Below are 25,582 nucleotides of genomic sequence, written 5' to 3'. Positions count from 1 at the left end.
AAATTGAGGCTTAGAAATTTGACAAATGAAAGGTTTTTCTCTTCTAGCCATATCTCCTCATTCCAAGCTGATTCCAAAACTGATAAAGTTTCAATATCAGGAACCTGAAGATCTACATGCTGAGATTTTGGAATTGTTCTGTTTGGATGCACTAAATTAAGGCTAGAAGACAGGATTGCTTCTATGCTGTTTGTGATCCTTTTGGACCTGTGTGGTGGTGCAACTCAGGATTAAAGCCAGGTGCAATACAGTATAAGTTGGGAACATGGAACCTTTATGTGGTAAAACTTTAATCTGATGTTTTTTTTTTCTACCAGTGGACCGAGAACTCTATTTTCGAGACACTTATACTTTCTACCAGTTCTCAGCGGATGAATGTACCTACCTTTTCTGTGAATTTGAGAAAGAGGGAGGTTGGAAGAATGCTGTAAAGCTCCTACTTCAGCTACTGCCATTGTCTCCTCCGAGGATCGACGTGTGCAATCTGTAAGTAGACATCTACATCTGTTTTAAACTTAGGACTGCTTTGTAAACAGCTGACTTGTCGATGACACTATTTACCACCAAACGACTGTGCAAATGAGCCAGTTTTTACTACTCAGGGTTGGGAAGCTTTGTAAAGATGGGCTTCTCTATGATCTGCACTGTGACTAGCATCTTAGAAAATCATTGGTGCTAGGTAAATGGCAGCACTCTTGGTGCTGTTTAGATGCTGTGGTTCTTTTATATTACCTTGCTGACTGTTGCTTGCTATACTATCCACACAAGCTGCTTTATTTTTTGGAGGTGTCTCCTCCTGCATTTGGAAGTTTGACACTAATTTGGCAGCAGGCATGCTGTGGAGCTGATTGACTAGCAGCTCAGATACCCTTGTCCTGGGTCAGGTTCAGCTAGCAGGTGGATAGAGTGGATGAGTAGGAATGTGGTAGCTTCAGTCATCTGTTTTTAGTTTGCTACTGTATGTTTGTCTGAGCTCTGTTGTCTCATGTTTTTATCTCTCATATGTTCCATTTAAGAGTTTCCCTTTCTGTTTCTTCTCTTCCACCTGACTCATGGGTGTGTATGGGGTTTTCATGACAGGGATTTGGTAGTGGGAGAGACGCAGGGATGGCCTCTGAGTGGAGCCCAGAAATTCCCCATGTCAGCTCAGAGCCAGTTCCAATTGCTCCAAAAGAGGGACCTGCTGCTGACTAGGGCTGAGCCATGAACAATGTTCATTGCGCATGTTTAATAAATAGTGAACGCTGCACTGCAGTTGTAGGAATGGAGTGAGATGTGAGAGAAACAGCCCTGCAGCCACCAGGGTCAGTAAAGAAAGAGGGCAGGAGGTGCTCCAGGCACAGAGCAGAAGTTCCCTGCAGCCCAAGGAGAGACCTCTTCTGTCCACAGTGCAGCAGTGGATATGGCTGAAGGAGCTGTGGCCCATGGGTACCCACCACAGGAGCGTTACTGAGGTGTTACTGACTGCAGCCTCCATTCCCCAGTCTCCTTTGCTGCCAGGGTGAGGAAGTAGACGTGAGTGGATGAGGGGAAGGTGGTTTTGGTTTGCTTTTAGTTCTCACTGCTCTAGCCTGTTATTAATAGGCAATAAATTTTATGACTCTCCTTGTGCTGAGTCTGTTTTGCCTTTGGTGGTAACTGATGAGTGACTTCCTGGTCCATATCTCAATCCTCAAGCCCTTTTCCACCTTGTTTTCTTCCTCTCTTCCTTTGAGGAGGGGTAGTGGGAGAGTTCAGCAAGCCTGGAAATCACCATGGGATGTTAACATACCTTCTGTGCTAAAGCATCTGCATGCTAAATGTTGTCTATTTACAGCAGCTAGAAAGAACCATACTTGTTTGTGTCCCAGTGAGAGGCCAAAATACAGAAAAAGGCGTCAGTGAGAGGTCTGGAGGCTCATGACCCCTCATGCCTTGGCAGAGCTGCAGGAGCTGGCCAGAGTAGATGAGTTGGGTTAAATTCTTTCATTGTCCCTAGTGTGATGAAGCCTCAAACATGATACTTAAGCTGTGGAGAATTCTTACTTTGGCAGCTGAATGATTTTCTTTTCTCTTTAATGCCAGATACAAAACTTTTTTTTTGTAACAAAATGTTCCTTCTCTATGTAGTGGATACTAAAAATGCACTCTCTCAAATAAATACCTAACAGAAATAATTTAGAAGAGCATAAAGTGCAAAGTGCCTGGAAATGTCTCAAGCCCAGTTTCTTAAATTCAGGCATTCCATCTGTGTCTTAAATGTGGTGAGCTGATTGCAGAATAACTCAATAACTTCTGTGTATGGCTCAAGGCAGAATCTTGATCACTGCTCCTGTTGCTGACTGCCCTCATGACCAGAAACTGACAGTTCTAGAGTGAGGCTTCCTCTGAAAATGCATTTATTTGGTCAGCTTGAGTGAGCACTGACAGGGGATTAAGCCCATAAATTGGCTAAAGTAGGGGTTGAGTGTGATCTTCTAAGCAGATGACTCATGTGGAACAAAACCTTTGAATAGTTTTGGAAACAGAAATTCTTGTCATCCGGTCTACTTGAGTAGTAAACAGTTTGGCTGTTCCTTAAACAATCAGGGCTATTTCATCTTAATTTCAGTGGGAATTGTGGTTTTCCTCATTATCACTGCAAATGAGGCCACATGTCACGGTTCATGACTACTTGTAGAAAGGCTTTGACTCAAAAAGGCAAACCAGATACTTTGTACTGACATGTTACGTGAAGGATGCTGGGTAAAAGAATGGGTTTGAGACTTTTCAGGTTCAAGTTAAAAATGTGCCACACATGCTGACCTTGGCCAGAGTTCCTCTGTTTTACTGCCAGCTTTGCTCTTTCATCATTTCAGTGTAACTGGCATTTCTTGTGGAGGATGCTCCCTGTCATGAAAATTGAACAATTATTCTTTAATGTACCTTTCTAGCTTCTTCCTGCTCACATTATTCAAATTTTAGTCAAAGCTGGATTCCTTTTGGGAGTGTTGTCACTGAAGAGTTATTTTCTGGAGATTTTACCTGTCAGATTGAAGAGGTGCTTTTTTTTTTTTAAAGTACATATTGAAGGAGCTGAATGTTAAGTAGTGTTACAGTCTCTAGGGAAGGTGATACTAAAAGGGAAAGGTGGGTTTTCCAGTTTCAAAATTCTCCACGCCTGATGCACATAATAAACTGCTAAAACACAATCTGAAAGTGAATGGATGTGATGAGGTCTGTGTTAAAGTCATCCCACCAACTTAAATAAACTGATGCCTTTCTTTTAATGAAGAAAGGCAATTCTAAAAGCCTTTTCTGGCAGTGAGTGTTTATCTTATCAAATACACATGTAGTAGTTTTTGATACCATTAGCACTGTCTTTTTGTACCTTAATTTTTTGTATTAATTTTTCTGTTATTTTTTCTCATAGTCTGTATTATTTGTTTTTCCTGTGTTTACAGAGAGAGAGCCATTCTTACTGTGTTAATTATATTCCTTGCTTTTGATGAAATAAGCAGTGACCTCCTGCTTATGCACCAGGAGACAATACTGAGCTTCTTGCATCGTGCCCAGGTGCTCAATGAGCTCTATCTCTGCAGAGCTGATGGGCAGCAAAGGTACTGTGCTTGCCTGGGTTGCCAGGTATGCTGGTGGTGCCAGGAGCACCACAGAGCTGCTCACCCAGCAACATGCTGTTGCATGTATTCTCAGTGTTGAGCCACTGTAGATGTTGCCAGATGAAGTGGGACTGATGTTGAAGCCTCTTGGGGTCATTAAACACACGGTGTTAATCATGGCCAAGTTCTACTTGAATAGAAAATAAGTGAATGTTGGCTTAACCTGGGAACAAAAGATTTATATTCAGGGCTCTGCCATGGACTTCCTTGCAGCCTTGAGCAGTCACTTAGGTTCTCATTCAGTGCCTCCTGAATTCTTTTCCAGTGACTGCAGTGGCATTGTATCAGACATTTAATCTTTGTGCTTCTACTTCCTTCTTTGCAAATGGAGATGTTTATAACGACACCTAATTCCCAGTGCCAGTGGGACATTTCTAGAACGCATTGGATGCCTTGGACTATTGGAACCAACAGCACTTCTGTAATTATTTGAAGGAATAATTAGAAATGAGATTTTTCCCCTTTATATTGTTTTTTATTTTATTTTCATAAGTTTTATACTATATTCTGTATCTTCTGTCAAAAAATAATATACATTTTATTAACTTTGAAAAAGCAGTCCCTCGTATGAGTGAATTGGTTTTAATGCAGATATCCAGGATGGGTTATCCATTTAGTCAGTGCCTTTGGGGGTTCCTGGAAAGCTTTTGCTGAATGGAGACAGCTCTCAGGTATCCCTGGGTCTTTTGTTTGCATTGTAGGTGGATTGTACAGCCAGCATACAGCGTAGGTTGTGGCTCTACATTGGATATTTGAGGTACTGTCCAGGCATGGGATCACAGGCACAGCTGTATCCTCTGTCAGCAGCTTTAGAAGCAATGCATTTGCTTCCAGGTGGTGCACAGTAGTGATTGTGCAAATCCGACCTGCCTGCCTGCAGGTCTGGGGCAAGCATCCCTGTGTTTTGCTCTGTTCAAGTATGCCAAGACTGGGCAGCATAATCATTAGACTTGTTTATATGGGTTTTGTGGTGTCTGTTCAGTACCAGCCCTACTATTCTTTCATTAGCTTCGGTATCAAAATGCAGCCTTCCTCTCAGATCCTGGGAATCTGGCTACAATTTTCAGTGCATTAATGTTTTCATAAGAATTTGAAGCTCATGTGTAGATGAATATAGGGGGCATTTTAAAATAGAAGATGAGGAAATAAAAAACCCGAAATGGAAATAACTGTGTTAGCTGCTTTTCTGATGAACTGTATCTGGGGTTGTGTATAGAGCTGCTGTCTTTTGCCTCCCATCTAGAAGAACCTCATCCTGTCCTGGTTGTGGGGTGATCAGAAAAGATCAGATGTGCAGAGAAATGTAGGCATAGACAGTGGTCAGATATTTTCATCTCATCCCAAATTAGGAAGAGATAGACTGAATAAATCAGTAAATGCAAACTTCTAAAATTTATTTTGGACTGTTTATAACACTTAAAACATTAAATCACATTTTTTCTTTGAATGGGAAAGGCAGTTGTGATGGTGGTGCTTTCTAATCCAGATTACCATTTTGATTTGAATATGCTCGTCAGAGAATGAATGCATGTGTCATCCAGTGCTTTCTGACCTTTATTTTTTTAATTAGGGAAAGAAATTTTCGGACGTGGGCTGTAAGAACCACAAATTCTCCATCTGCGTATTCCAGACATCTTGTCAGTAATCTCTCTAAACACATCAAGGCATGTGAGCAATTAAATAATTTAGCCAAAGACAGAAGGAACTGCTAATACCTGTGATTTATGTTTAGTACAGCAGCTGCAGTTTTGCATATCTGCTCAACTCGCTGACATGCCATGCTTCTTGAAAACTGTCAAAAGTAAAAGATGTCCTTTTCTTCTTCCCATAGATACTAATATGATGGGATTATAACTTGGGTTGATGATCTGTTTGTCTGTAAGCCTTATGAAAAGCTCACAGGTAGTTTATTGGTGAGAATTAGACTGTTTTTTAAAGACAGAATACTTCTATCCCACAGCAGTGTTAGTGTGGCTTCATCCACATGGGCAGGTTCTGTGACAGCCTCTAAAAGGGTTCGACATGCACTGCCCTATTTTTGTAAAGGCACATCAAGTCTTTCTGTTTTGTGAATTACTGTCATTGCGACCTAATAGTGTTCTTACCTGTTACTTTAGTATGCTAATTTATGGCTTCTTATCTTTATTCTTTTCATTTTCACTTTTTCATAAATATCAAACTGCACCTGCCCCCTAGTAATTTTGATGCTGCCTGCTTTTATCTGTGCAAGTGCATGTACCATTAAAGGTGTTTCTCCACATTTGAGGAAAGCTGGTTGGTGGGCAGATGGAAGACTTTGCTCTGTTGATGGCATATGTTTTTGGCACAGCAAAATATGCATTCACATAAGCAACTTTGAGTTAAGAATGTCCTGTGTTCTTCAGTTTTTCATCATGGTTTTATAGCTGAAGAATTCTCTCATTGATTTATGTCAATCCAATCACAGAAGTTTTTGACAGCAAGGTACAAAGGGTGTGCTCTGTAGTTACTGACACAATTAATTATTGTCACGTTGCAGTCATCTTTTTGATGTAGAATCTCAGAAGCCCTTTTACATTAGTGCCTCTGGCCACATAACTCTGTGCTTTTCAGGAATCAAAAGATGTTGAAACAGAATGAAAGAACTAATATAATCTTATTTTTGTTTTTAAGGCCTGATCAAAAAATAGAAGATACAGCAGAAACCAATGCTGAAATTCTTGCCCGTCTCACTTCTGCGGTAAGGTCACTGCATCAAAGTTGGTACTGATCGTGTTTGAAATACTGTCATGTTTTGAATCTTTTCAAATTAAAGAACCAAGTCTTAGTGAGGAGGTGTTTGTAATGCAAACTACTTTTTTTTTTTTGTCCCTGAAAGGAGGAAGCTCTATTAGAGTTTTAGCGTGTAATTACACAGCTATTAAAATCAGTTCAAGGAAGGACTGCAGTTTGCTCTCTTATAATCCACGCTATTCATGGCCCAGGAAATATCAATTTGGAGAATCATGTTGATTTTTTTCTGCCAGCTACTTTGTGCTCAGATCCTCTTGGTCAAGTGGAACGCAGCAATGGGATGGGGGGAACCAAGGAAGAGAAAAATGGATCAAATGGTATGTTGAAAACTCTGAAAAATTGAAAGGAAGGAGAACTTGTGCTAAGCTTTTTAAAGACAAATGTCTTTACAGAAGGCATTTACCAAAATGTGGAAAGAGCGATTCTCCTTGCTCAACACCTTGTGCAAAATTAAGAGGCTAGAAAATTGTTTGTAAATTGTTCTCTATTTTCCATATATGCAAATTCCTTGTTTGTTTTCTACAGTTTTTTTTTTTTCTGACACTAAAAATGAAAGAATGGGAAGCTCAGAAACGTGATTTCCTCCATTTTTACTTTTACTTGGAGTAAAGAATAGAAAAACACACTTACTGCAAAGTCATCTTTAAAAAAAAAAAAAGCAACAACACAACAACAAAGCAAACAAAACCCACAGAACCACTTTCTCTATAGAATGTTACCAGTACCCATCGAACGGTTCTTCTCTCAAGACTAAAAGAATACATTTTCCCTCTACAAAACATGTTGAGAGCACTGGATCAAACTGTCGATGGATACATTGGAGGAGAATGCACATCTCTAAACATCTCTAAATGCACTGGAGGAGTAATTGACATTGAGTTCAGAGTGCTTCTCATCTATCTTGCAAGGTCAAACCTTTGAACTACATCCTTGGCGATTGCAGCAGTAGGGCACGTGTTCAATTTTGTTTTATTTTTAATGAGCTGTTTTACCACTGCAGCTAACTAAGTGAAGTAAAATTAGGCAATTGCATTTGCAGATGGCCAGAGGCCCATTCCTTGGCATGGTGTTGGTCAAAAACAACTTTTTTTTTTTCCTGCTTTTTTGTTTGTTTTCTCAGAAAACTGTACAGGCTCTCTGTAGCAATTTTCTAAATTCAAACTCTGGACAAAAAGCCTGGGAACAGAGCAGAATACCTCAAATGTTAACATTTACATATTAACTTCTCCCTCTAAGGGAAGCTGAAATATCATCTGGAATATGGCTTTACTCCATTTCCTCCTTCCAGTAGTCTGGGATCTGAAATTCTTCTTAAGACTTCATGGAGAGCCTTCATTTGCTTCAAGGGAAATTGAACCCTCAGCTTTCACTGTTCGACAGGATGCTTTCCTCATCAGGATATAGGTTTTCTGTGGTTTTTCTTGGAGAAGAGCTCTGTGAGCTGGAGCAGGAAGCCAACCATAAGGGCCATGACTGGAAATTTGTTCACAACGTATTCCTTTTTGGTTCACCGAATATTCTTGTATTTTGTACAGAATCAAACCACTCTTACTTGAAGAATCCGTACTTCAGGATCTGCTCACAGCATTCTTCATATTAGTGTTTCAGAAGTGAAGAACCTTGCCTCCAGCCCAGCACTAAAGCAGCTGGAGATCAGGTTTTACTTTTTCACGCGTTTCTAGGTACAGAGGTTCAAATCCCATCAGTCAATAGGGGAAAACAGCCTGCAGGTGCTACTGCTGTCTATTCTGCTTTCTCTTTGCCTTTCCTGTAACAGATTAAAACACACTGTGTCAGGTCAGAAGGATGCACCTGTGCCAAGTTTTCTTTTTTAGAGGTTGAATATCCAAATTCATATATATATATGTGTATATATAAACTGACTGGGAGGATCTCCCCAACCAAGGAGTCTGTGTGCCTAACATATAAGTCACCAGTTTAGTGTTGGAAAGTGCACAGTGAACTTGTAGGCGTGGGTGCACTGAAGATCTAGTTGTGTACTTCTCTATCCCTACTAAAGCTTTCATGTTGCAAAGGGTAGAACGCACTTCACTTCAATACAAGTGGCCACGTGGCAAACATCTACATCTGAGCTAGTTTCCCCCAGGCACTCCATGGAGCCGGGGAGTAGGAATAGGCATTTTTAGGAGGCTGAATATGTGATTTATTTTGGAAGTCTGGCTTTTACAGAAAGCAGTCATGCCTTAAGCTGTAATGGTGATGTATTCACTCTCTATAAAGGGAATGGAGAGTGACTGGCACAGACACCTGCACAAGGTTGGTGAATTCCTCATTTCATTTATTTTACTGTAGTCTGGCTTTTTTTTTGTTGGTCTTTCTCTTACCACTCCCTAATATTCTTTGTTACCAGGTGTTTTTTCTTTTGTATAACTCTACTTCTCACATTCACTGCACAATTTGCATGTTTTAGGATAACTCAGCCATTTGAAATGGTTAGGCAAGGAAATGCACTCTTAGTTTTAAACAATGACTGTGGAGACCATAGAAGATAAGAGTGACGGCTGTGGTGAATTATACCAAATCAGAAGGGCAATTGGAGGAAACTGCAAAGGTTTTTTTTCTCATCTTAATTTGTTCACAATCCATGGAATACACCTCTTTTAAGAGCAGAGTCAGGTACAAAATACAAGAAACTAACTTGGTCACGTGTTGGTTTTTCTTTACGATTTACTCTACAGTGGAAGAAGCAGAGTCAGTGAAGGTAACTGAATAGAACCTATTGAGCTCCACGCTCTCATTATATACTCCATTGCAATGAGTGTTTAAGAAAAGTATATAGATCACTTCTGGGTTTAAAGAAGAATTCCAGAGCTGCAATGAATTCTATGCCATGTCCCAAAAAAGGAGCCACATCTAAAAGGACTTGTAGCACTGTCTGTTAAAACCAGAGCACTTTGAGATGTCTCTGACTGTTTCTGTTGCATCACCTTGTGGTAAGGTAGAAGAGCATACTGAGGTGTTAATGCAGTGCATCTGGGAAATGATGAAGCAGGCATACAAGTGGGTACCACTCCGTATGAATACTCTTGCTCTTTCTTATTGCAAGAAGAAAACTGAATAAGATGTGGCAAGGTGCATGCACAAGACATTCTCTTTTGACTGAAATAATAATATTTCTGTAAATACAGTGTGGTGAGCTAGTCTTAAAGCTGAATCACTCTGCATTGCTACTCAAAGTGGGATACTATTTAGATAGTGCTCACTTTGTGGTGACAAGCTACGTGTACAAACAATTTTTTTTATATTTAACATCTCCATTTATTACGGCAGGCACAGCTCTTGTTTGAATATATATTTTACTTTGAGTCTAGATTATTATCTGCAATGTGATGTGCGACTATCGATTTTGTCAAACAGGCAGTAACTGAAATCCTATTAGGAAGAAGTATGATAATGCGTGGCATGTGTGCAGTGAGGAATGAATGTTGTACACTGATTTCCATTGGTGTAATGATGCATAGGAATTGCACGTCCAGCAGAGATGTCAAGTGCATTTACGCTAAAATAGACAAAAGTATATAGATTATGAAATCTAGGGACACCTGGCAAATCCAGAAGGATGCTTAGCATTACCAATTCTTAGCAACTGAAATGAATCCTATGAGAGGGAGCTCAGACAGACACGATGAAGCCCTTTGAAGAAGGAAAGTTTGCTTAATATTAAGGCTAGAGGAACATTTCCCCCCCCCCCCTATTTTAGGTTAATGGTTTTGGTCAGATTAAGTTCAGTGCCAGCTACATTCTTGGCACATACCAACCAACAAGATATTTCGCTTAATATAGAGGAAATACAGAAAAGTAGTGCTGTTACTGCCTGTCATGAAAACAATGTCGTTCAAACTTAGAAAGTTCTACCTTGTAAGAGTAAGTAATAGTGTACATAGAATAGCAAGATGCCTCAATAATGTTTTTTTCTCCTGTTTCTGGGAAGGTGGTGTGTTTTTTTTTTTTTTTTTATGCTCACGAAGAGATTTGCATTTTTCCAATTCTGTTTGATTGGATTAATTGGTATGTTTACAACTGTTGAAGACTGTTATGTCTCCTAAGGCTAATCTTGAGATAATGTGTTTTTTAAACACTAAAAGATACAGATGAGTCATCAGTGCACGATTTCATATTGTCTGCACCTGGGAGAATAGACCAGGGCTGGGGCACAGACATTGGTACCTCCTGCTGAGGTTAATGAAGAGCATGAGCTCTGAGCAGTTTAGCCAAGAGAAGTGCTGATGGGGTTATTCAGAAACGGGTTGGGCTTTTATGGGAAATCTCTCTGGATAGCTTGTGTGTGTTATTACTTGTGTATATTAAATGTTGCAAATAAGCCTGCAAGTTGTTTTGCCAAAAAGAAACAAACAAAAAAAATCAGCGGTTCTTTCCTATCATGCTTGCAGTTTGTGCTTATATTAAACATGATTAACAGTTCTCCAGACATGGGAATGAGTATACAGGAAGGAAGGAAGGGAAGGTGATATTGCCAGCTTGAACAATTGTGCTGGAAACAGGACAGCATTTAAGAGATCTGTGGCACTGCCTTCATACTTTCCTGCTTGGAGTGGCAGAAAAATAAGTCCCTTTCCACGGGGCAGCATCAAGGAGTAGAAAAGATCCTTGTACCTTGCAAAGGCAGCAAAAAAGCTGTCCCTTCCTTTGCTTTAAGGGAAGGAAGGATGCAAGTGGAGGAAGGATGTGGCCTCTGGTATGAGTGCTTTCTGCCCAACATGGACCAGGCTGCTGGATGGCAGCTGTGTGATCAGTGGATGCAGGGTTACCATTGTCCTGAGATGTCCCATGCAATTTTGTCTTCTCCTGGTAACCGCTGCCGTCTGTCTTTCTGCTCAGAGCAATATAACATGGATTGTTTTGATTTCACAGTTTTAAACTTTTCTTCAGAGTTGTGAATGGGATATTGGCTGTTGTTAGTGACTGTGCTACTACAGGGGCTCTTCGTGGGCATAGTTCTGGTCATACTCCATGTCTTGCAAATGATGTTTTAAATTTTGCATCCTTTTAGAAATCATGTTCCAAAACTCCCACTTCAGAATAGCCTTGAGCTGTGCACAGGTCTGTTAGACAAAATAGCTGGCATGCCGTGCAAGAGACTTTGTGCAGAGGGATAAGACAATCCCTAGAAAAACTGTTGGAGTGTCCCACTGTTCTTTTGTTATTCTCAGGATGGGCTGCCTTGGGAAGCAAGAGGAGCTGGGAGAATTGGAAGCGGCAGAGAGAGGGGAGTGTTGTGGCCTATGCAGGAGAGCACCTGGGATTCTGTGTCCTCAAGTGCAGAGCACTCGAGGCAGCTGCAGGGAGATGGTGATGGCAGTGAGAAGTATGCAGCATAAATGAAATAAGCATAATGTGGAAATTTACCAATTTTCTTTTTTTTTTTTTTTTAAGGGAAAACATCTACGAAGGGAAAAGATTATAGGGGTGAGGTGGCTAAAGAAACTGTGTCTGGTAGCACAGGGATTACATGGAAAATAGAGGGAATTCAGAAAAGCAGAAACAAGAGGCTGAGAGAGGGAGTTGGCTGGCATGGCAGTCATTTCATCACATCCCGGTAAGGTAGCCTGGAAACGTGGAAACCAGATGGCTCCTATTTCTGCATGTTCACCTGGAGCTGAAGTTTGGTCCTGAAATGGTCAGCGGTGCAAGTAGGAGAGGTTGCTTCCTCCTCAGGGCTGCAAAAGTGAATGTCAGTTATATGCACGAACCTTAGCCAAACCCCAGCATGGGCAATGGGCCTGTGCTGCAGTCACGCAGAAGTCCAAGGCTACAAGGGTGCTCAGCAGAGATAAAATAAACATTTAACAAGGAAAGGAAGAAGCCTTAAGTGTGTGCTTGTGCAGGAGATATGCTGCACAAATAAATTGCATGTCAAGCTACTGAATTAGCCATTCCCTAAGGAAGGTGCAATATTTACATTAAATTAAGGTTGAAACAAAATCATTGTCACAGAATTCCCAGCTGAAAAGAAGAAATAGATTTCCTAGAAAAGTGACTGCAGTTTCGAGACTATCTGCATAATGCCGTCTGTGGTTTACTGCTCCAAAACTGATACTCTGTGTCCTACCAAGGTTGCTTTTTGTTTGTTTCACTGAATATCAGTAACAATAACCATTGCTTCCTTTCCTGGTATTTTAGGTTCAGAGAGAGCTGGCTGCTGTCATTGCCTTGAAAGCCAGGAAGTCAGGTGAGTCAGAATGGACTTTGGAGAGGTTTGTATGACATTGCTCCCTTTTGTTGTTAAAGCATTTATATTTTTGTTGCTGTCCTATTAAGATTGGGAAACAAAGATGGAGATCATTCCCCTCTCACTGGAGAATCTGCATACAGGGCACTGTGCAGTTAGTGTGATGTTTAGCTTTTCTTCTCATCGCACCTAATGGCCTTGCTGGTAAAATACAAGTGCTACACTTGAATGCAGATCTCTCGCTGGCTGATGTTGTTATTATCTCTGGCTTTGCACTTTATAACAGATAAATAGGTTGATCGTTTCCCTGTGTTTGTTGCATGGCCTGACATCTCGTGCCATCTTTGCTGTGTTTTATGCACCTGATCAGGTGCATTTCCTTATCTTAAACAAAAGGCCAACTTGGTGCATGAGGGCTTTCTTTCCTGAGGACTATGTCTGATGCACCCAAGAGACTATAGCAGCAATTCTTTTATGAGGTCAGAAGAAGGGGAAAGGTAACTGAAAATCTGAGAATATGAGCATTACAGCATGTGCTCTTGATACAGTGTAAAGGTGCTGAAATCTGTAGTCGTTCACCTCTGTCAGGGTTTATCAGCACAGCCACTTCCCTGGCTTTGCAAGGGAACTAACCAAACCAACGTGAGCAGTCCTGCTCCTGTACGGGGTTAACTCTCAAGCGTCTTTGCCTGTTAACGTGCAGTCAGGGCAAACTGCCTTTGGCAAAGGGAGAGATGAATGTTTTGCCACAGCAAAACAGAAATAGAGTTGACTTAAATTACTGGCATGTTCCCAAAGCCTTGGAGGTCTTTGGGAGTAATTTCACTGAGCATCTCTTGTGACTTCAGTGATTTTGCTAGAAATTGAGGTAATAGATCTTGCACTTCGAGCTATTTTCTGACTTGCTAATGATATGATGTCATAGGCTCTGTATCCATCTGTCTATCTGCTGCATGCAAGTACAGCAAAAAGTTATTATACACAACACACCACTGTGCATAAAATGACACCTTCAACTCAATGCACCAGAAGATGTGGCTGATATATCTGCAAATACTCCCATATAAAAAAAATATTTCAGACAGTGTGATGCGTCTTTGGCCAGAAATAGAAATACCCATAGGTTGCATCCATGGTCACCTGTAAATCCACAGAAAATAATTACATGTAGATGTGAATTCAGAACTGCTGATACAGATACTTCTGTGAGTATCATTGCTTGGCTTCTGAAGCTGCTGTGGTAGTTGGCAATGTCAGCAGCTCTCTGCTGCTGCCCTCACTTGGTGCCAGCCCAGTCCCACTTGAATTATGATGGCTGAACATGGAAATGCTTCTGCTCTGGTTGAGTGCAGAAGAAAAACAGGTTATTTTAAGGGGAGATTGAAGGATTCCTTTTGTTTTGCTGTAAAACGGGTCAAGTGTATGGTTCCACAAAACTTTTAGTTAGCAGCTATACAGCTCCAAGAAATCTGTCCCTACGTTTCATCTTCAGCTCTTTTGGCAAATGCTATTACAGCAACTGTTTGTGAATACAAGCTCTTTTCCCTAAAAGAGTTTGTTTTAACCTGAGTTAGCATCTCGTTTCTGTTCAGTGGATGGCTCCATATACTGGTGTGTCCCTGCGATGTGGGACGGGGGCAACTGGATTGGGAATGAGCTGCAGGGTATAAAATGGGAAAGGAGGGCAGTTCTTGGAGTCTCCCTTGCGCTGGTAGAATGGCAGCCTACATTGAGCAGATAGAAATGATTTAGTTAAAAATTTCAGCCTTAAATAAACAAAGCTCCCTGCAGAGCTCTGAAGTGCTGACTGGCCCTTCCTAATATGTTAATGGAAACACGAGCAAGATCGGTTTAGATCCAAATGAAAGACAACTCTTTATCCAGTTTTAGCCCAAACCAGGCACACTTGTTTTTGAAATGTGCATTTCTTTCTGCCTCATCCTGGACAACTGTTATAAAAACAAATGGCTACATGAACAGGCTTAAATGTAAGGTCTAATTTATGTTAATGCCTTTACTTTAGTAGGAACAGAGTAAATTAGAGTGGTTGATTATGCTTATTTATTTTATTGCTGATGGTTAAGTTCACAGCATAGCAGTTACAGTGAGCAATCAGGCTGTGGTATGCTGTGCCTGCTGAAGTGAAGCGTATTTCACAGAAAGTGCTTCTGGAGCTAAAAGCCACAGGATCTTTCTAAGATATTGTTCTTCTAACCTTGTCCAAGACTCTATATAATTCCAGGAAATAAACCTCAGACAAAGAGTTTGTTTTGGCTTAGAAACTGTGGCACATGGCTGTCGGGCCGGTGGCCCTGGTTTGGTTCCAGGCCGAGTGTGGGCTGCAGCCCTCGTCCTGCCTACTGGGTGGGTCTGCCTTCACTGAGACCTGTCCTTGAGGTCTGCACTGCAAACCCCAGAGCTGTTGTACAGACGTTTCTGTGCTGCTTTTGATGGCTTGGTGGTTGTTAAATTACAGTGTTTTGAAGTATTTCCTCCAGACAGCTGGCTGACACTACCAGAGACAGCAAAACTTGAAGTTGACTTTTTTTTTTTTAAATTAAAATAAAGACCGTGTGGTTTGTTCCCGAATTACCTTATTTCTGGATATACCTCTGCCTTTAGAGAGGCACTTTGCAGTGATTTAGTTGTACTAGAAAAACTGGCTGTTAAAACCCATACTACTACTTGTCTGGAGCTGTTATGACAATCACTGTGTTATGTTGCATAGAAGTGCTACACAAGCACGTGGGAACTGCAGCCTTGTCTGTGAGGGCTGAATAGGTTCCAGTCTCTGAGGTCTGCTGTGCTTGGACAGGGGAAGGGTTGCCTTTGAATATCAGCAGTGAAATAAAGCTTGGGCTGCTATGTAGCAGTCAAAGAAATTCAGTGTATGAGAAGCAGTAATTATGGCTGTTTCAGTTCTTGGGCTGGAACAGCTGTTTCAGATCAGAGATTTAGACACTGTCTGTATCTGCTGACAAAATGCTCTGTGAATGAAGACAGAGCCATGAGCCTGATGTGGGGTAGGGCAGAGTATCAGATTCTTACTGGGTGGAAAACATCAGCAGAAAGTGAAGTCTGCAGGGTGTGGGCGAGAATGCTTTTCTTCCAGAGGTGTTCTTTGGTCTTTTTTTTTTTGTGGAGTGGAAGAATATGAGAACAAGCATAAAACCGTGTCAGATGGCTGAAGGAAAAATGCAGAACCTGAGAAATGAAGAACTTGTGTGCTGTGGAGATCTCCCTGTTCATATTTCGAATGTATGCCTTATCCATAACACTCTGATAGCAAGGGGGAAGCAGGTAGGTAGGTGCTTGAGAGCCCTCATGCAGAGGAAGCTTAACATTAGTAGTTTCTTTGCAAATGAAACTAAGCAATGCAAAAGGGGTAAAATTAATGCCTGTAATCCTAAAGTTTTGATGGTCTTCAGTTGCACTGTTGACTACAAAGTACATTTATATTTCACTAGAATAAAGCTCTCATAGTAAAGTTGACCTAAGAAGAAAAAAAATGAGCCTGGGCACTTCTCTGTGGCATAGAAAAATGCATTAAAATTGTTCTTGCTTAACATCAGAAATAAATAGATTAAATGCTGTCATCCTTGATTCGGTAACAGGTCCTGGGAAGCAAGTAACTGGAGCAGAAGATAACTTTGCTTTTAATTGTAGGCACTTGGCAATTAGAATTGTTGTGTTCATTTATACCTTGCTGGTTTGTGATCGCTACCGCAGGTGTGCTGGAGCAGAACAGAGAGGCAGCTTCTGTTCTGAAGCTTTACAAGGGCTGGCATTTATCTCAATTGCTTGTCATGGCTCATGACATGTTCCTTATGTGTTAGAGAGGGCAGCTAAAGCAGGGAGAAAATGCAGCAAATAGCCTAAGGCTGGAGGTTTAGCCAGTGGCGGAGATACACGGGTACATCACATCTGATCAAAGTCTGTCAGGTGGATGCTCTATGCTCATGCTAATCCTGTCCACAAGCAAGAAGTCAGGCAGCTCTGAGCACGAGCTGCACACCATGGCATGGACAACAAACAGGGCAGGGGGTTTTCTTCTCTCTTTCCTGAGAAGAGAAGGGCAGGCGATTCAGTGTGAGCTCACCAGTGGGGCTTGAGCCTTGCAGACTGTGAGCAGGAGCTTTCCCTCCCAGCAGCAGCTGTGCCACCTCCTGAGAGCCACTGGAGCTGCAGTGTGGTCGTGCTCGAGCACACCTGAAGCAACATCACCAGGTTAGAAACACAGCAGCAGCCAGGCCGGGTCGAGTTAAAAGTGCATCCAGTTCTAATCCTGCTGTAAGTGAAGAGCAGAGGATGCTTAGGGCAGGGAAACAGAACAAGTACAGACAGTCCTGATGTGCTCACTCAGCATCCACCAGTCCGTGGAATAGGGATTTTGCTGTGCTCATGCAGCTGTGATGGGTAGCCCCTGGGGTGAACTTTCTTACCATTGGTTTGTCAGATCGCTTTTTGAACCCATGGGTACTTCAGACCATCCTGTGGCAATGAGTCCCACAGTTTGAGGAGTGTGAGAGCATTTTTTGTTTGTTTATTTTAAACACAGTCCCCAGGTGTTGTGATACTACTCTTTGGTTATGCAAGTAGTGAACAACCCATCCCCAGTCCCTTTTCTTACTGTTTTGTGCCCTTCTGTCATATCCCCAGTGAGCTGTCTCACTTCCAGGCTAAAGCACTGCTTATTCCTCCTAAATCTCTTCCATTAGAGCTGATCATCTTTGCTTTGTATTCTATTATGTTATTTTGGGATGAGGCAACCAGAACAGCATGCAGCGTTTAAAACACAGAAACACCCCAGCTTATGCAGGAGCATTATGGTATTTTCTGTTTGTTTTCTGTTTGGTAACATATCAATTAATTACTAATCCTCTTCCTTTTTTTTTTTGTCTGTGCGTGCTTTTCTTTTTGATCCCTACTGAGCGTTAAGTTTAGAAAATGAAACTGCTCAGAGCTGTAATGGAGACGTGCTTGTTGCCTGCATACAGCTACATATAATTTTTCCTATGGGAATGAGTTTGCATTTAGCAATATTGCATTTTATATGCAACTTTTTCCTCCCAGGTACTCACTATCTTTAGATCCTTCCTCTCAGGGCTGAGAGGTGCTGGAACCACTGCAAAGCGAGGATGGCAGCTCTAATTGACGGGTGGGGAGTGGTGTGGGAAGGAGCCCAGGGGACCCTTCTGGCAGCATTCCTCTGCTTTATCAGCTTTGTTAGCTCAGGAAGTTGTGTCTTTCCCATTCAGCCCTTTTCCTCAAGTAACACGGATCTGTGTGAGACTTTCTGGTAACATTCCTTTCTAATAATTAGAAATACTATTAGAATTGTTCAAATAATAAATTAGAATAATTAATCAGTCCATGCTATGTGAAAGTCGTATGTTATGTTATTACTCACCTGTAGTAGAGTTGTTACATTGACTCAGAAATCCTTAAGAATTTGAGTCAGATTTATACACGTGGTTGAAAAATGAGGTTGCAAACACACAGTGAAGGTCACTGAAGAATGGAGTAGCTCAGCATTGTGTTTAAGTCTGGAACACATTAAGTACCCTCTGAATGCACAGGTCTTGCAAACAAGGGAATGTTCAATATCTCTGGTGTGAAATGGGCACATATTATTATCACTCGTTTTCTGCCATTGAAAATCCTTAGGGTCTGGAAGAACTTGTTTTCATTTACAGGATGAAATGGCAGTTGTGCCACAGAGGTGTGCATTTTCGCCTGTGGAAAAATTGGGAGTTTGAAAGGTGGGAGAAGGCTAGCATATAACACTGATATCAGTAAGTGCGCTGTTCTTTTACGTCCCTTTTGTTTCTTTGCAGTGGGTTCATTTATGTAAGACTATATTTCATTACAGCATTTCCTCCAAGCACCCTTGTCATGAAAGCAAGGGTCAAACTAGCAAAATGTGTGGAAAAAGATGGAGGTCTTCTGCAAGTGTTGATAAGTCATCTTGGAGGAGTGTCCACTCAAAGGTGCAGGAGAGTCATGCGTTAGATTGGTCTCAGTAACTTTATCTTCACTTTTCCCATTGAAATGGGGTTAGAAAGCATTAAAGTTGTACCTGAAAACAGCAATATTTGAAAAACCACATTGTATTTTAAGGATATGATGCCTTAAACTAAGGGAGGTAATTTGGTTTCTTTAAATGATCCTTTCCTGAAGTTTCATGCTTTATCGAAGAGAATGCCCATCCCCATAGCCCAGTGCATCCTATGGGTTTCTCTCACTGCCCCTAAGCCCAGGCATACCAAGAAGGTGGGCTCAGAGGCTGCCTCTGGCACTGAGGAGTGCTACTCCTAGTGCTGTGCAGCCAGGACACACTCTACTGTGCTCTGCTGTGCTGTGGCTGGCTCGGTGACCACCTGGCTTGTGCCACCCCATGATTTGGCAAGGAGATGGCCAGTTCTTTTGTAGTTGTTTCAGAATGTGTGTTGTTATTTCTGCATGGTTTACAAGGTGCTTGCATGTAAAAATGAGCAATTCAAAATAGCTGCATAGATGACAGATATTTTGCAAATATGCAGAAAGGGATTGCACGGTAAGGTCAAAAAGACAAGAACTGTGTGAAAATGGAGTCCCTAGGTGAATGCTTTGTTTCCAGTCCGCTGGGAGAGGCATTTGTAGAGCTCACAGAATGTATTTGTTCAGAGTCCTCTTTGTTTCCTGTTCCTTTCCTGGCCATGCACGTAGGATATTTCCATGGAGCAGAGAGCAGTGTTTCACTTCGCACCAGCCTGCCCTGCCACTGTCCCTTGTGCATGACTGCACCTCCCCATCTGAACAACTTGCCCCCAGCTTCTCTCCATGCATGCTCATCATGTGTTGGGATCTCCTTCACTTTTTTTTAGCTGTTAGAGATCCATTCATTGCTGCTTGATTATTATTATTTTTATTTAAATATGCTGATGAGAATAAATGTTTAAATGCACTGGGTAAAATGCAAAGCTTTGTGCGTTCAGCCATTGAATGGTTTCCCTTGAACTGCTGTTTCTATGAAGAACATCACTCTTGTCTATTTCTATAGTAATCCTATATTGTTTGCTACTCATTCTGCACTTCTGCTCTCCTCGATTAAAAAAATAATAATGATATGAGCTCATACGTTCACAAAGCATGTGTAAAATGTGACTTCTCCTTTGTATGTGTCTTGGTGCGTCTGGCAATGAAAACCGAACCTCCCCTGGCCAGGCTATCCAGTAGGAAGCACCCCGCCTGGTTTAGCCAGAGATTACAAATCCCATTCTTCCAATGCACCGCCATTTTGGACGAAATATGGGCCTTCAAGATCAGACGAAGGGGTCAGTTAAAATGAACAGAACTTTCTAGCAGAAACATTGTACTAGAATGTGGAAAGAACAGCAGCCAAGGCTTCTGGCTATGAGCCAGAAATTGGAAAATTGGGAACTATTGGTTGCTTTACTCAATTCTTTAATTTACAATGGCTATATAACGTAGGCGGGCCTGAGTCTCATTCAGAATGAGGTTTGCCCTTCCGGTGGTTGTTCAGATGCAGTGAAAAGGAACGGTGTTTTAATGATGTGTGGATCAGACAGGCCAAATCTACATCTGTCAGCCTCCTTTCTTACCAGTCTGGCTTTGCACTGTTTAGATTTCAGATTCCTACCCTTTCTGTTATCTGTTCCTTTTGATAAATTCTGCAATGAGAGGAAATGTTTTTTGCATAATTTTAAGGAGTCCTGTTTCCTATTTGAGATCTGAGGAATGGCTTGTAGCACTGAGACCCTCGGGAACCTATTTCTTCTGGATGGAAGCTAGACAAGCATAATGAGGACCCTCTGCACAAATTCAATATTAGTTCTACACCTAAGGTCAAGGAGAAGTTAATGACCATTTTTTACATACTGAAATCAGTTATGGAACCGACATTACTTTTCGTGTTTTTTATCTGTTTAAAACCAAATGCTGAATTAATTTATATTAAGTTGATTTAAACTGCAAAGCATAAATAAGAATAAAAACCATGAATCCCAGATTAATGTTTGAGTGAAACTGGCATCGTTGTCGTTTTGGCAGTAGTTCGTTCCCAAATTTACAAGCACCTTTATTCTATCCTATGCTTGCTGTGCTTTTTTAGATACAGAGGTGCTGAACAACGTTGTAAACTGGCGTCTCTTTAATAATTTTTGCATTCTCTTTGTTTCTTTAATTAGCTGATTTACTCAGCTGATTGCACAGCTGTCTGGGCGACACCCCCCAAGGGCCTGCCAACTGTTTCAGAGATATGTGGTGTACTCAGAGAAGGGAAATCTGCACAATAATTTGCATATATATATGCAGACATAGTGGGAAGGAATGAGAAAGCTCAAAGGCAAATTTTGTATTGCTAATAAAAGGAATCATGTTAAGGATGAGCTTAAAAGCTTTCTCTTTTCAGTAATTTCTAGCAAAGGATCACAGTTTCATGGTAAATAAGGAAACAGTTCTCAGTTGGAGGGTTTTATTTCTGGGATTATCTGTGCTGTATCTGCAGCTTTTGGTGATTTCAGAGTTGTTCATTGCTTGTTGTTTTTCTTCTTTCTACCTGGAAATAAACTTGGAAAATACCGCAGTGTGTGTGTGAGGGCCTGGTCTGCCTTAACACGGTCCCCCAAATCTGGGGTTTGTGAAGCGTTTGTGGCTCAGCTCCTTTCCACCACTCAGCCCTAGTGCCTTATGCAAGCTAGAGGATGTGGCTTTTATTTTCCCCAGTGGAATCAATACAAGCCATTCTTTTTTTTTTCCACCCTGATAAATTAATAAGCATCAGCAAACATTATAACATCGTCAAACAGCTCAGAGCTGCCATAGTAACGAACCTCTCTGGAGCCCTCTCTACCCCCTCCATGAAGAACAACAAGCTCCGTTGTTCGAATAAGGAAGTTTTCATAAACCATGAAACGGGCTTAGAATTATGTGCTTTTTGGAAAAAAACCACTTTTTTGCTACTTCTGGAAAGGTTCATGCTACAAACTTCATTAGGGGGGAAAAAGAGAGAAACACGCTTCTAAAAGATTTGGGTTATAAGAAGAATGCTGGAAGTTGTGGTCTTCCCAGGAGCAGGTGATAAATCAAGTGGTGCAGGCTGTTGGCAGTTCAGAGCATTGAATGCTTCCCCCAGGGAATTTTCTTGGAGATTCCCGAGGTCTTTTCAGCAGTGAACAGGAACAGAAAAACAGCCTATAACCATTCAGCAGGGATGGGAGTGAAAATCTGCTGGCTTGTCAAATAAACAACATTCCATCTACAGAGGGCATGTTGGTGCCTTATTGGCAAGAAGAAATTATAGATATGAATGATGAATATGTACAGAATCATTAAGGTTGGAAAATACCTCTAAGATCATCTGGTCCAACTGCATGTATTAATATATATGTATGTACATATATATAATGCATATACATATATCCATCTTACATGCACACGTAAAAAGTTTGATTACGTAGTAGGATTGAAATCTTACAGAAGGTGAAGTAGTTTGATGTTGGAGGATGTTAGCAGGTTAAAGAACAACAGTAAGGAATAAATGAGCGTTCTTATTTGAAATGAAGGTGCACTGCTGAAGTATGAAAGGCGTAGTCTGAGGGGTGACCAAGCTTAGTGCAGTGGCAGAGCTGCCTCCACACCACTGTGGGGACATCTCTGTGCTAGCTGGCAGGTGTTGCCAGGCTGTGCCTGGGGGCTTGTGGTGCTCAGTGCGTTCAATCTTGAGAGCAGCCTAGGGCAGTGCAATGTAAGCAGTGTATCTGCCAAAGGCAAGGTTTATGAGCTCCCAGAAGGCAGGCAGTCCTGGTGCCATGGCTGGGCTTCACAGTGATCTTACAAGCTGTCAGAAATGCCCTGTCCCCTCTGCTGCCTACTGCCAGGGTGCTCCGTTCTCAACCAGGGCGTCAAACACAGCTGAGCTTACAGCAATCCATCACCAGCTGAACAAACCCCAAATGTATTACAGCTGGAAGGAAAGCCTGTTTTGCAGGGAGCTGAGTTGGCTTTGGAGTGACCGTGGTTGGAGGACAGATGTCCATGCCTGCCATGCTGCTCTGTCCTGCAGCAAAACGGTTGGTGGGAATGGCGGGTCCCCACTGAATCACTTAAATAATTAGCTTTTGGAGTTCACACCCTGTGGAGCCAAAGGGAGGAAGTTCACACCTCTGCTGGTGTTATTGTTTGGGCGGGCTGGCTGCAGAGCTCATGCGATAGTGCAGGGGTTTGTCTCAGGGAGGTTATCTTGGCAGCCAGAAAGGGCAGAAAGAAGACATTTCATTTATAGCAGAGGAAGAATGCTGGGCTGCTGCACAATAGAGCAGAGCCTCTGGGAAGTTTAGAATGCTTTGGGTTCCAGGAGTTGCTTTATGGGTAGATTTTTCTTTTTTTTTTTTTTTTAACTGTCCTTTCCAATTTCACTTAGGTGAAAGATGCTGCTATTTGAATAGCACAAAATATGAAAAAATGCAATGGTGTGAATTGTAAGATGTGACTTTTAAAAGTCAAACACGGTTTACCTTCAGGTCTGGGGCCATGAGGAGCAGCCCGCTTAGGGGCAGAATGACATGCAGCCTCAGAGCCTGGTGGGATGCTTCCCCTGGGCGCTGGGAGGACCTCAGTGCTGCACATTGGGTCCAGCTGTGAAGAGCCCTTTGGTGTTCTGTGGTACTGTTGAGGGAGACAAATCTATGCCTGTGTCTTAAATCTACTTAAAACTTTGAAGTGAGGCTGAGAAAGCGGGAAGAGCAGCAGTCAGTAGTGTTGACTCAAAGGTTGTGCTTGGTTCCTGTGTCAGCCATAGTTATGTTCCCTCTCCCTTCTAACCCCTTTGTAATGTCTGATCTTGCTGATATAGCTAGTACAGCATGATTTACTTCTTTTCTGTTTTTTCTCTGTTGGTTTAATGAGCTGAAGTCAAATTGCTAAAGGACAAAGCTCCCTTCTACAAGTACTTTCGATTCCAATGTTAGTTTTATGGAAGAATCCTCTGGATAGAGCTCAGCTATGGTCCATATGGACACAAGGGACTCGGATCAGATAATGGCCCTTGTGATCTTTAAGTGATCATAAAAAATCAACATCCCAGATTCCCTAGGCTAATTTGCAAATGGACACATTTGAACTGCACATTAACAAGCTAATGCTTGTTTAATATCTTTTTATTTCATTCCTGGTGACCTCTCTTATTGACCAAAGGAGAAGTGCTGCAGGTGGAAAAGAGAACTGGCCACTGCACATTCGTTTGTGGTTTTTTTTCTGTCTGTGGTTTCAAGGCTGAACCCAAACATAACATTAAGCAGATACTGACAGATCATGGTAAACTGCCTTTGCCTTTCTCTGGAGCTGCTGCTTTGTCAGATGTGCTGGAGTACTTGTGTGGCAAGGAGAGAAGCAGGGCTTATGCTGGCAGAGAAGGCAGTGGTTGGCCCAGCTCCAAAATTCACAACTTCTTAGTGTGTACATGCTACAGTTTTAGGGAACTGTCCCAGAATCAACACTTGCCTGGGAAATGCTTTCCCATCCCACCCTAGCCTCCCTGTCACTTTTCCTGTGACTGAATTTGCAACGTCAAGGCTTTTTATTCAAAAATATAAAGCCAGCTGTCTGTAAATGGAAAATTATCCTTGAATTCTTACATTTTATGGCTAAATGTTTATTGCATGCACAAGAGCCTGTTGGGGCAGTACTGAGGCCACTGCCATAGATTGGTTTCCTGGGTGGGAATTGAGGGGCTGTCTTTGAGATGGCACTGAGTGAGGAAATACAGCAATTTGTTTCTTGGTGCATCTGATGGCCCACGTGAATATACATTTTTGAACTAGATAGGAATATTTAAGAGGTTTACGTTTTATTTTTTCTTTGTTTTATAGACAAAATATGTAGTAACCTTTTTTGTGCTGGAACCATCAAAATAGCATTAAGGATTGTTATTCACCAGTGTGGCCACTTCAGCCTTCAAGGAGCTGTATTCTTGTGGTAGAAAAAAATGTATTGGTGGTGGGATTCCTTAAGTATTACCCTCTGAACGTAGCTGAAGGGCTCAAACCATGGCTGGTCCTTATGTGTTTGGATAAGAGACAGAGAGGATGCAACAATCAAGTTTGTGATGGAAACTTCATGAAAAAGAGGCTAAGTGCTCTCTCTCTCCCAAGAGAGCCAGGAGCACGTCAGTGTGAGGTCTGGGACTTTCCTTTTTTTCCTATAAGAAAATATTTACTGGTTCTTTCCTACATTCTTTACACAGTCTAAACAACACTGCAGCCAAGGAGAGCTGGGTTTGTATTATCAGCTTTTTCAGCTTTTTTAGAGCTGAGCTGTGAAATTGCTGACAAAAATACTTTTTTTTTTCTAATGGGTTTGTTTAGCGTATGTCCTAACCAAGGCCATTTTCTCATCAGCTTTAAAATTTCTCACGCTAAAATTGTTCAACATCCAAGGATATTAGTGCTGTGCAGGCTGGGGCTGTGCACCCTCCTCCTCTGTGCCTGCTGAAAGACGTGGTTCCCTGCAGCACTCCATGCCTGCTGTTGTCAATAGTTCCTATGCTGTCCCCTTGCTGTTCTGCCAACCAAAGTAGCAACGGTGCGTGCCTTCCTCTGTAGTTGGCCAACTTGTTTTGGTCAGAGTAGGCCTAGGGGCTGGTGCTGGGCAGGGGACACTTGTAATGGTGACAAGGAATTGACTGTGGGCTGCTTGTCATTTCTTCATCACAGCTGGTCACAGCATGCCTAGGAGAAGCTGCCTGGACCCATGAATTTACTTTGAGCTGGTCCCTGGAAATACCATGATTAGCTGTCAACATCTGAAGGGATGTTTTGGCCATTTGTGACTAGAGCAAATTGCCTAGGAGAAACCAGGAAAGTGAGAGTTGAGGAAATGCTCTATTTCTGCTAATACAGACTCGAGCACTTCACAACTGCTCAAACAACCATTTATTATTATTTTATTAATATTTTTTATT

The 25,582-nt window shown here is 41.8% G+C and overlaps 1 protein-coding gene across 2 annotated transcripts in view; it reads left to right on the top strand.

Moving 5' to 3' along the window:
• The window catches only part of RAPGEF5 (Rap guanine nucleotide exchange factor 5), a 151,361-nt gene that overhangs the window by 32,896 nt on the left and 92,883 nt on the right, over positions 1 to 25,582 (top strand). For both annotated transcript variants that reach the window (XM_015281856.4, XM_015281855.4), the window contains exons 5-7: positions 318 to 486; positions 6,291 to 6,357; positions 12,573 to 12,621. In XM_015281856.4, coding sequence (XP_015137342.1) covers positions 318 to 486; positions 6,291 to 6,357; positions 12,573 to 12,621 — 285 coding nt within the window. The remainder of the gene's footprint in view (positions 1 to 317; positions 487 to 6,290; positions 6,358 to 12,572; positions 12,622 to 25,582) is intronic.

This window comes from Gallus gallus, chromosome 2, assembly GCF_016699485.2.
Source record: "Gallus gallus isolate bGalGal1 chromosome 2, bGalGal1.mat.broiler.GRCg7b, whole genome shotgun sequence".
Classification (NCBI taxonomy): domain Eukaryota; kingdom Metazoa; phylum Chordata; class Aves; order Galliformes; family Phasianidae; genus Gallus; species Gallus gallus.
Note: the sequence above shows the minus strand (reverse complement) of the source record. Positions and strands in the feature narration are given on the sequence as shown.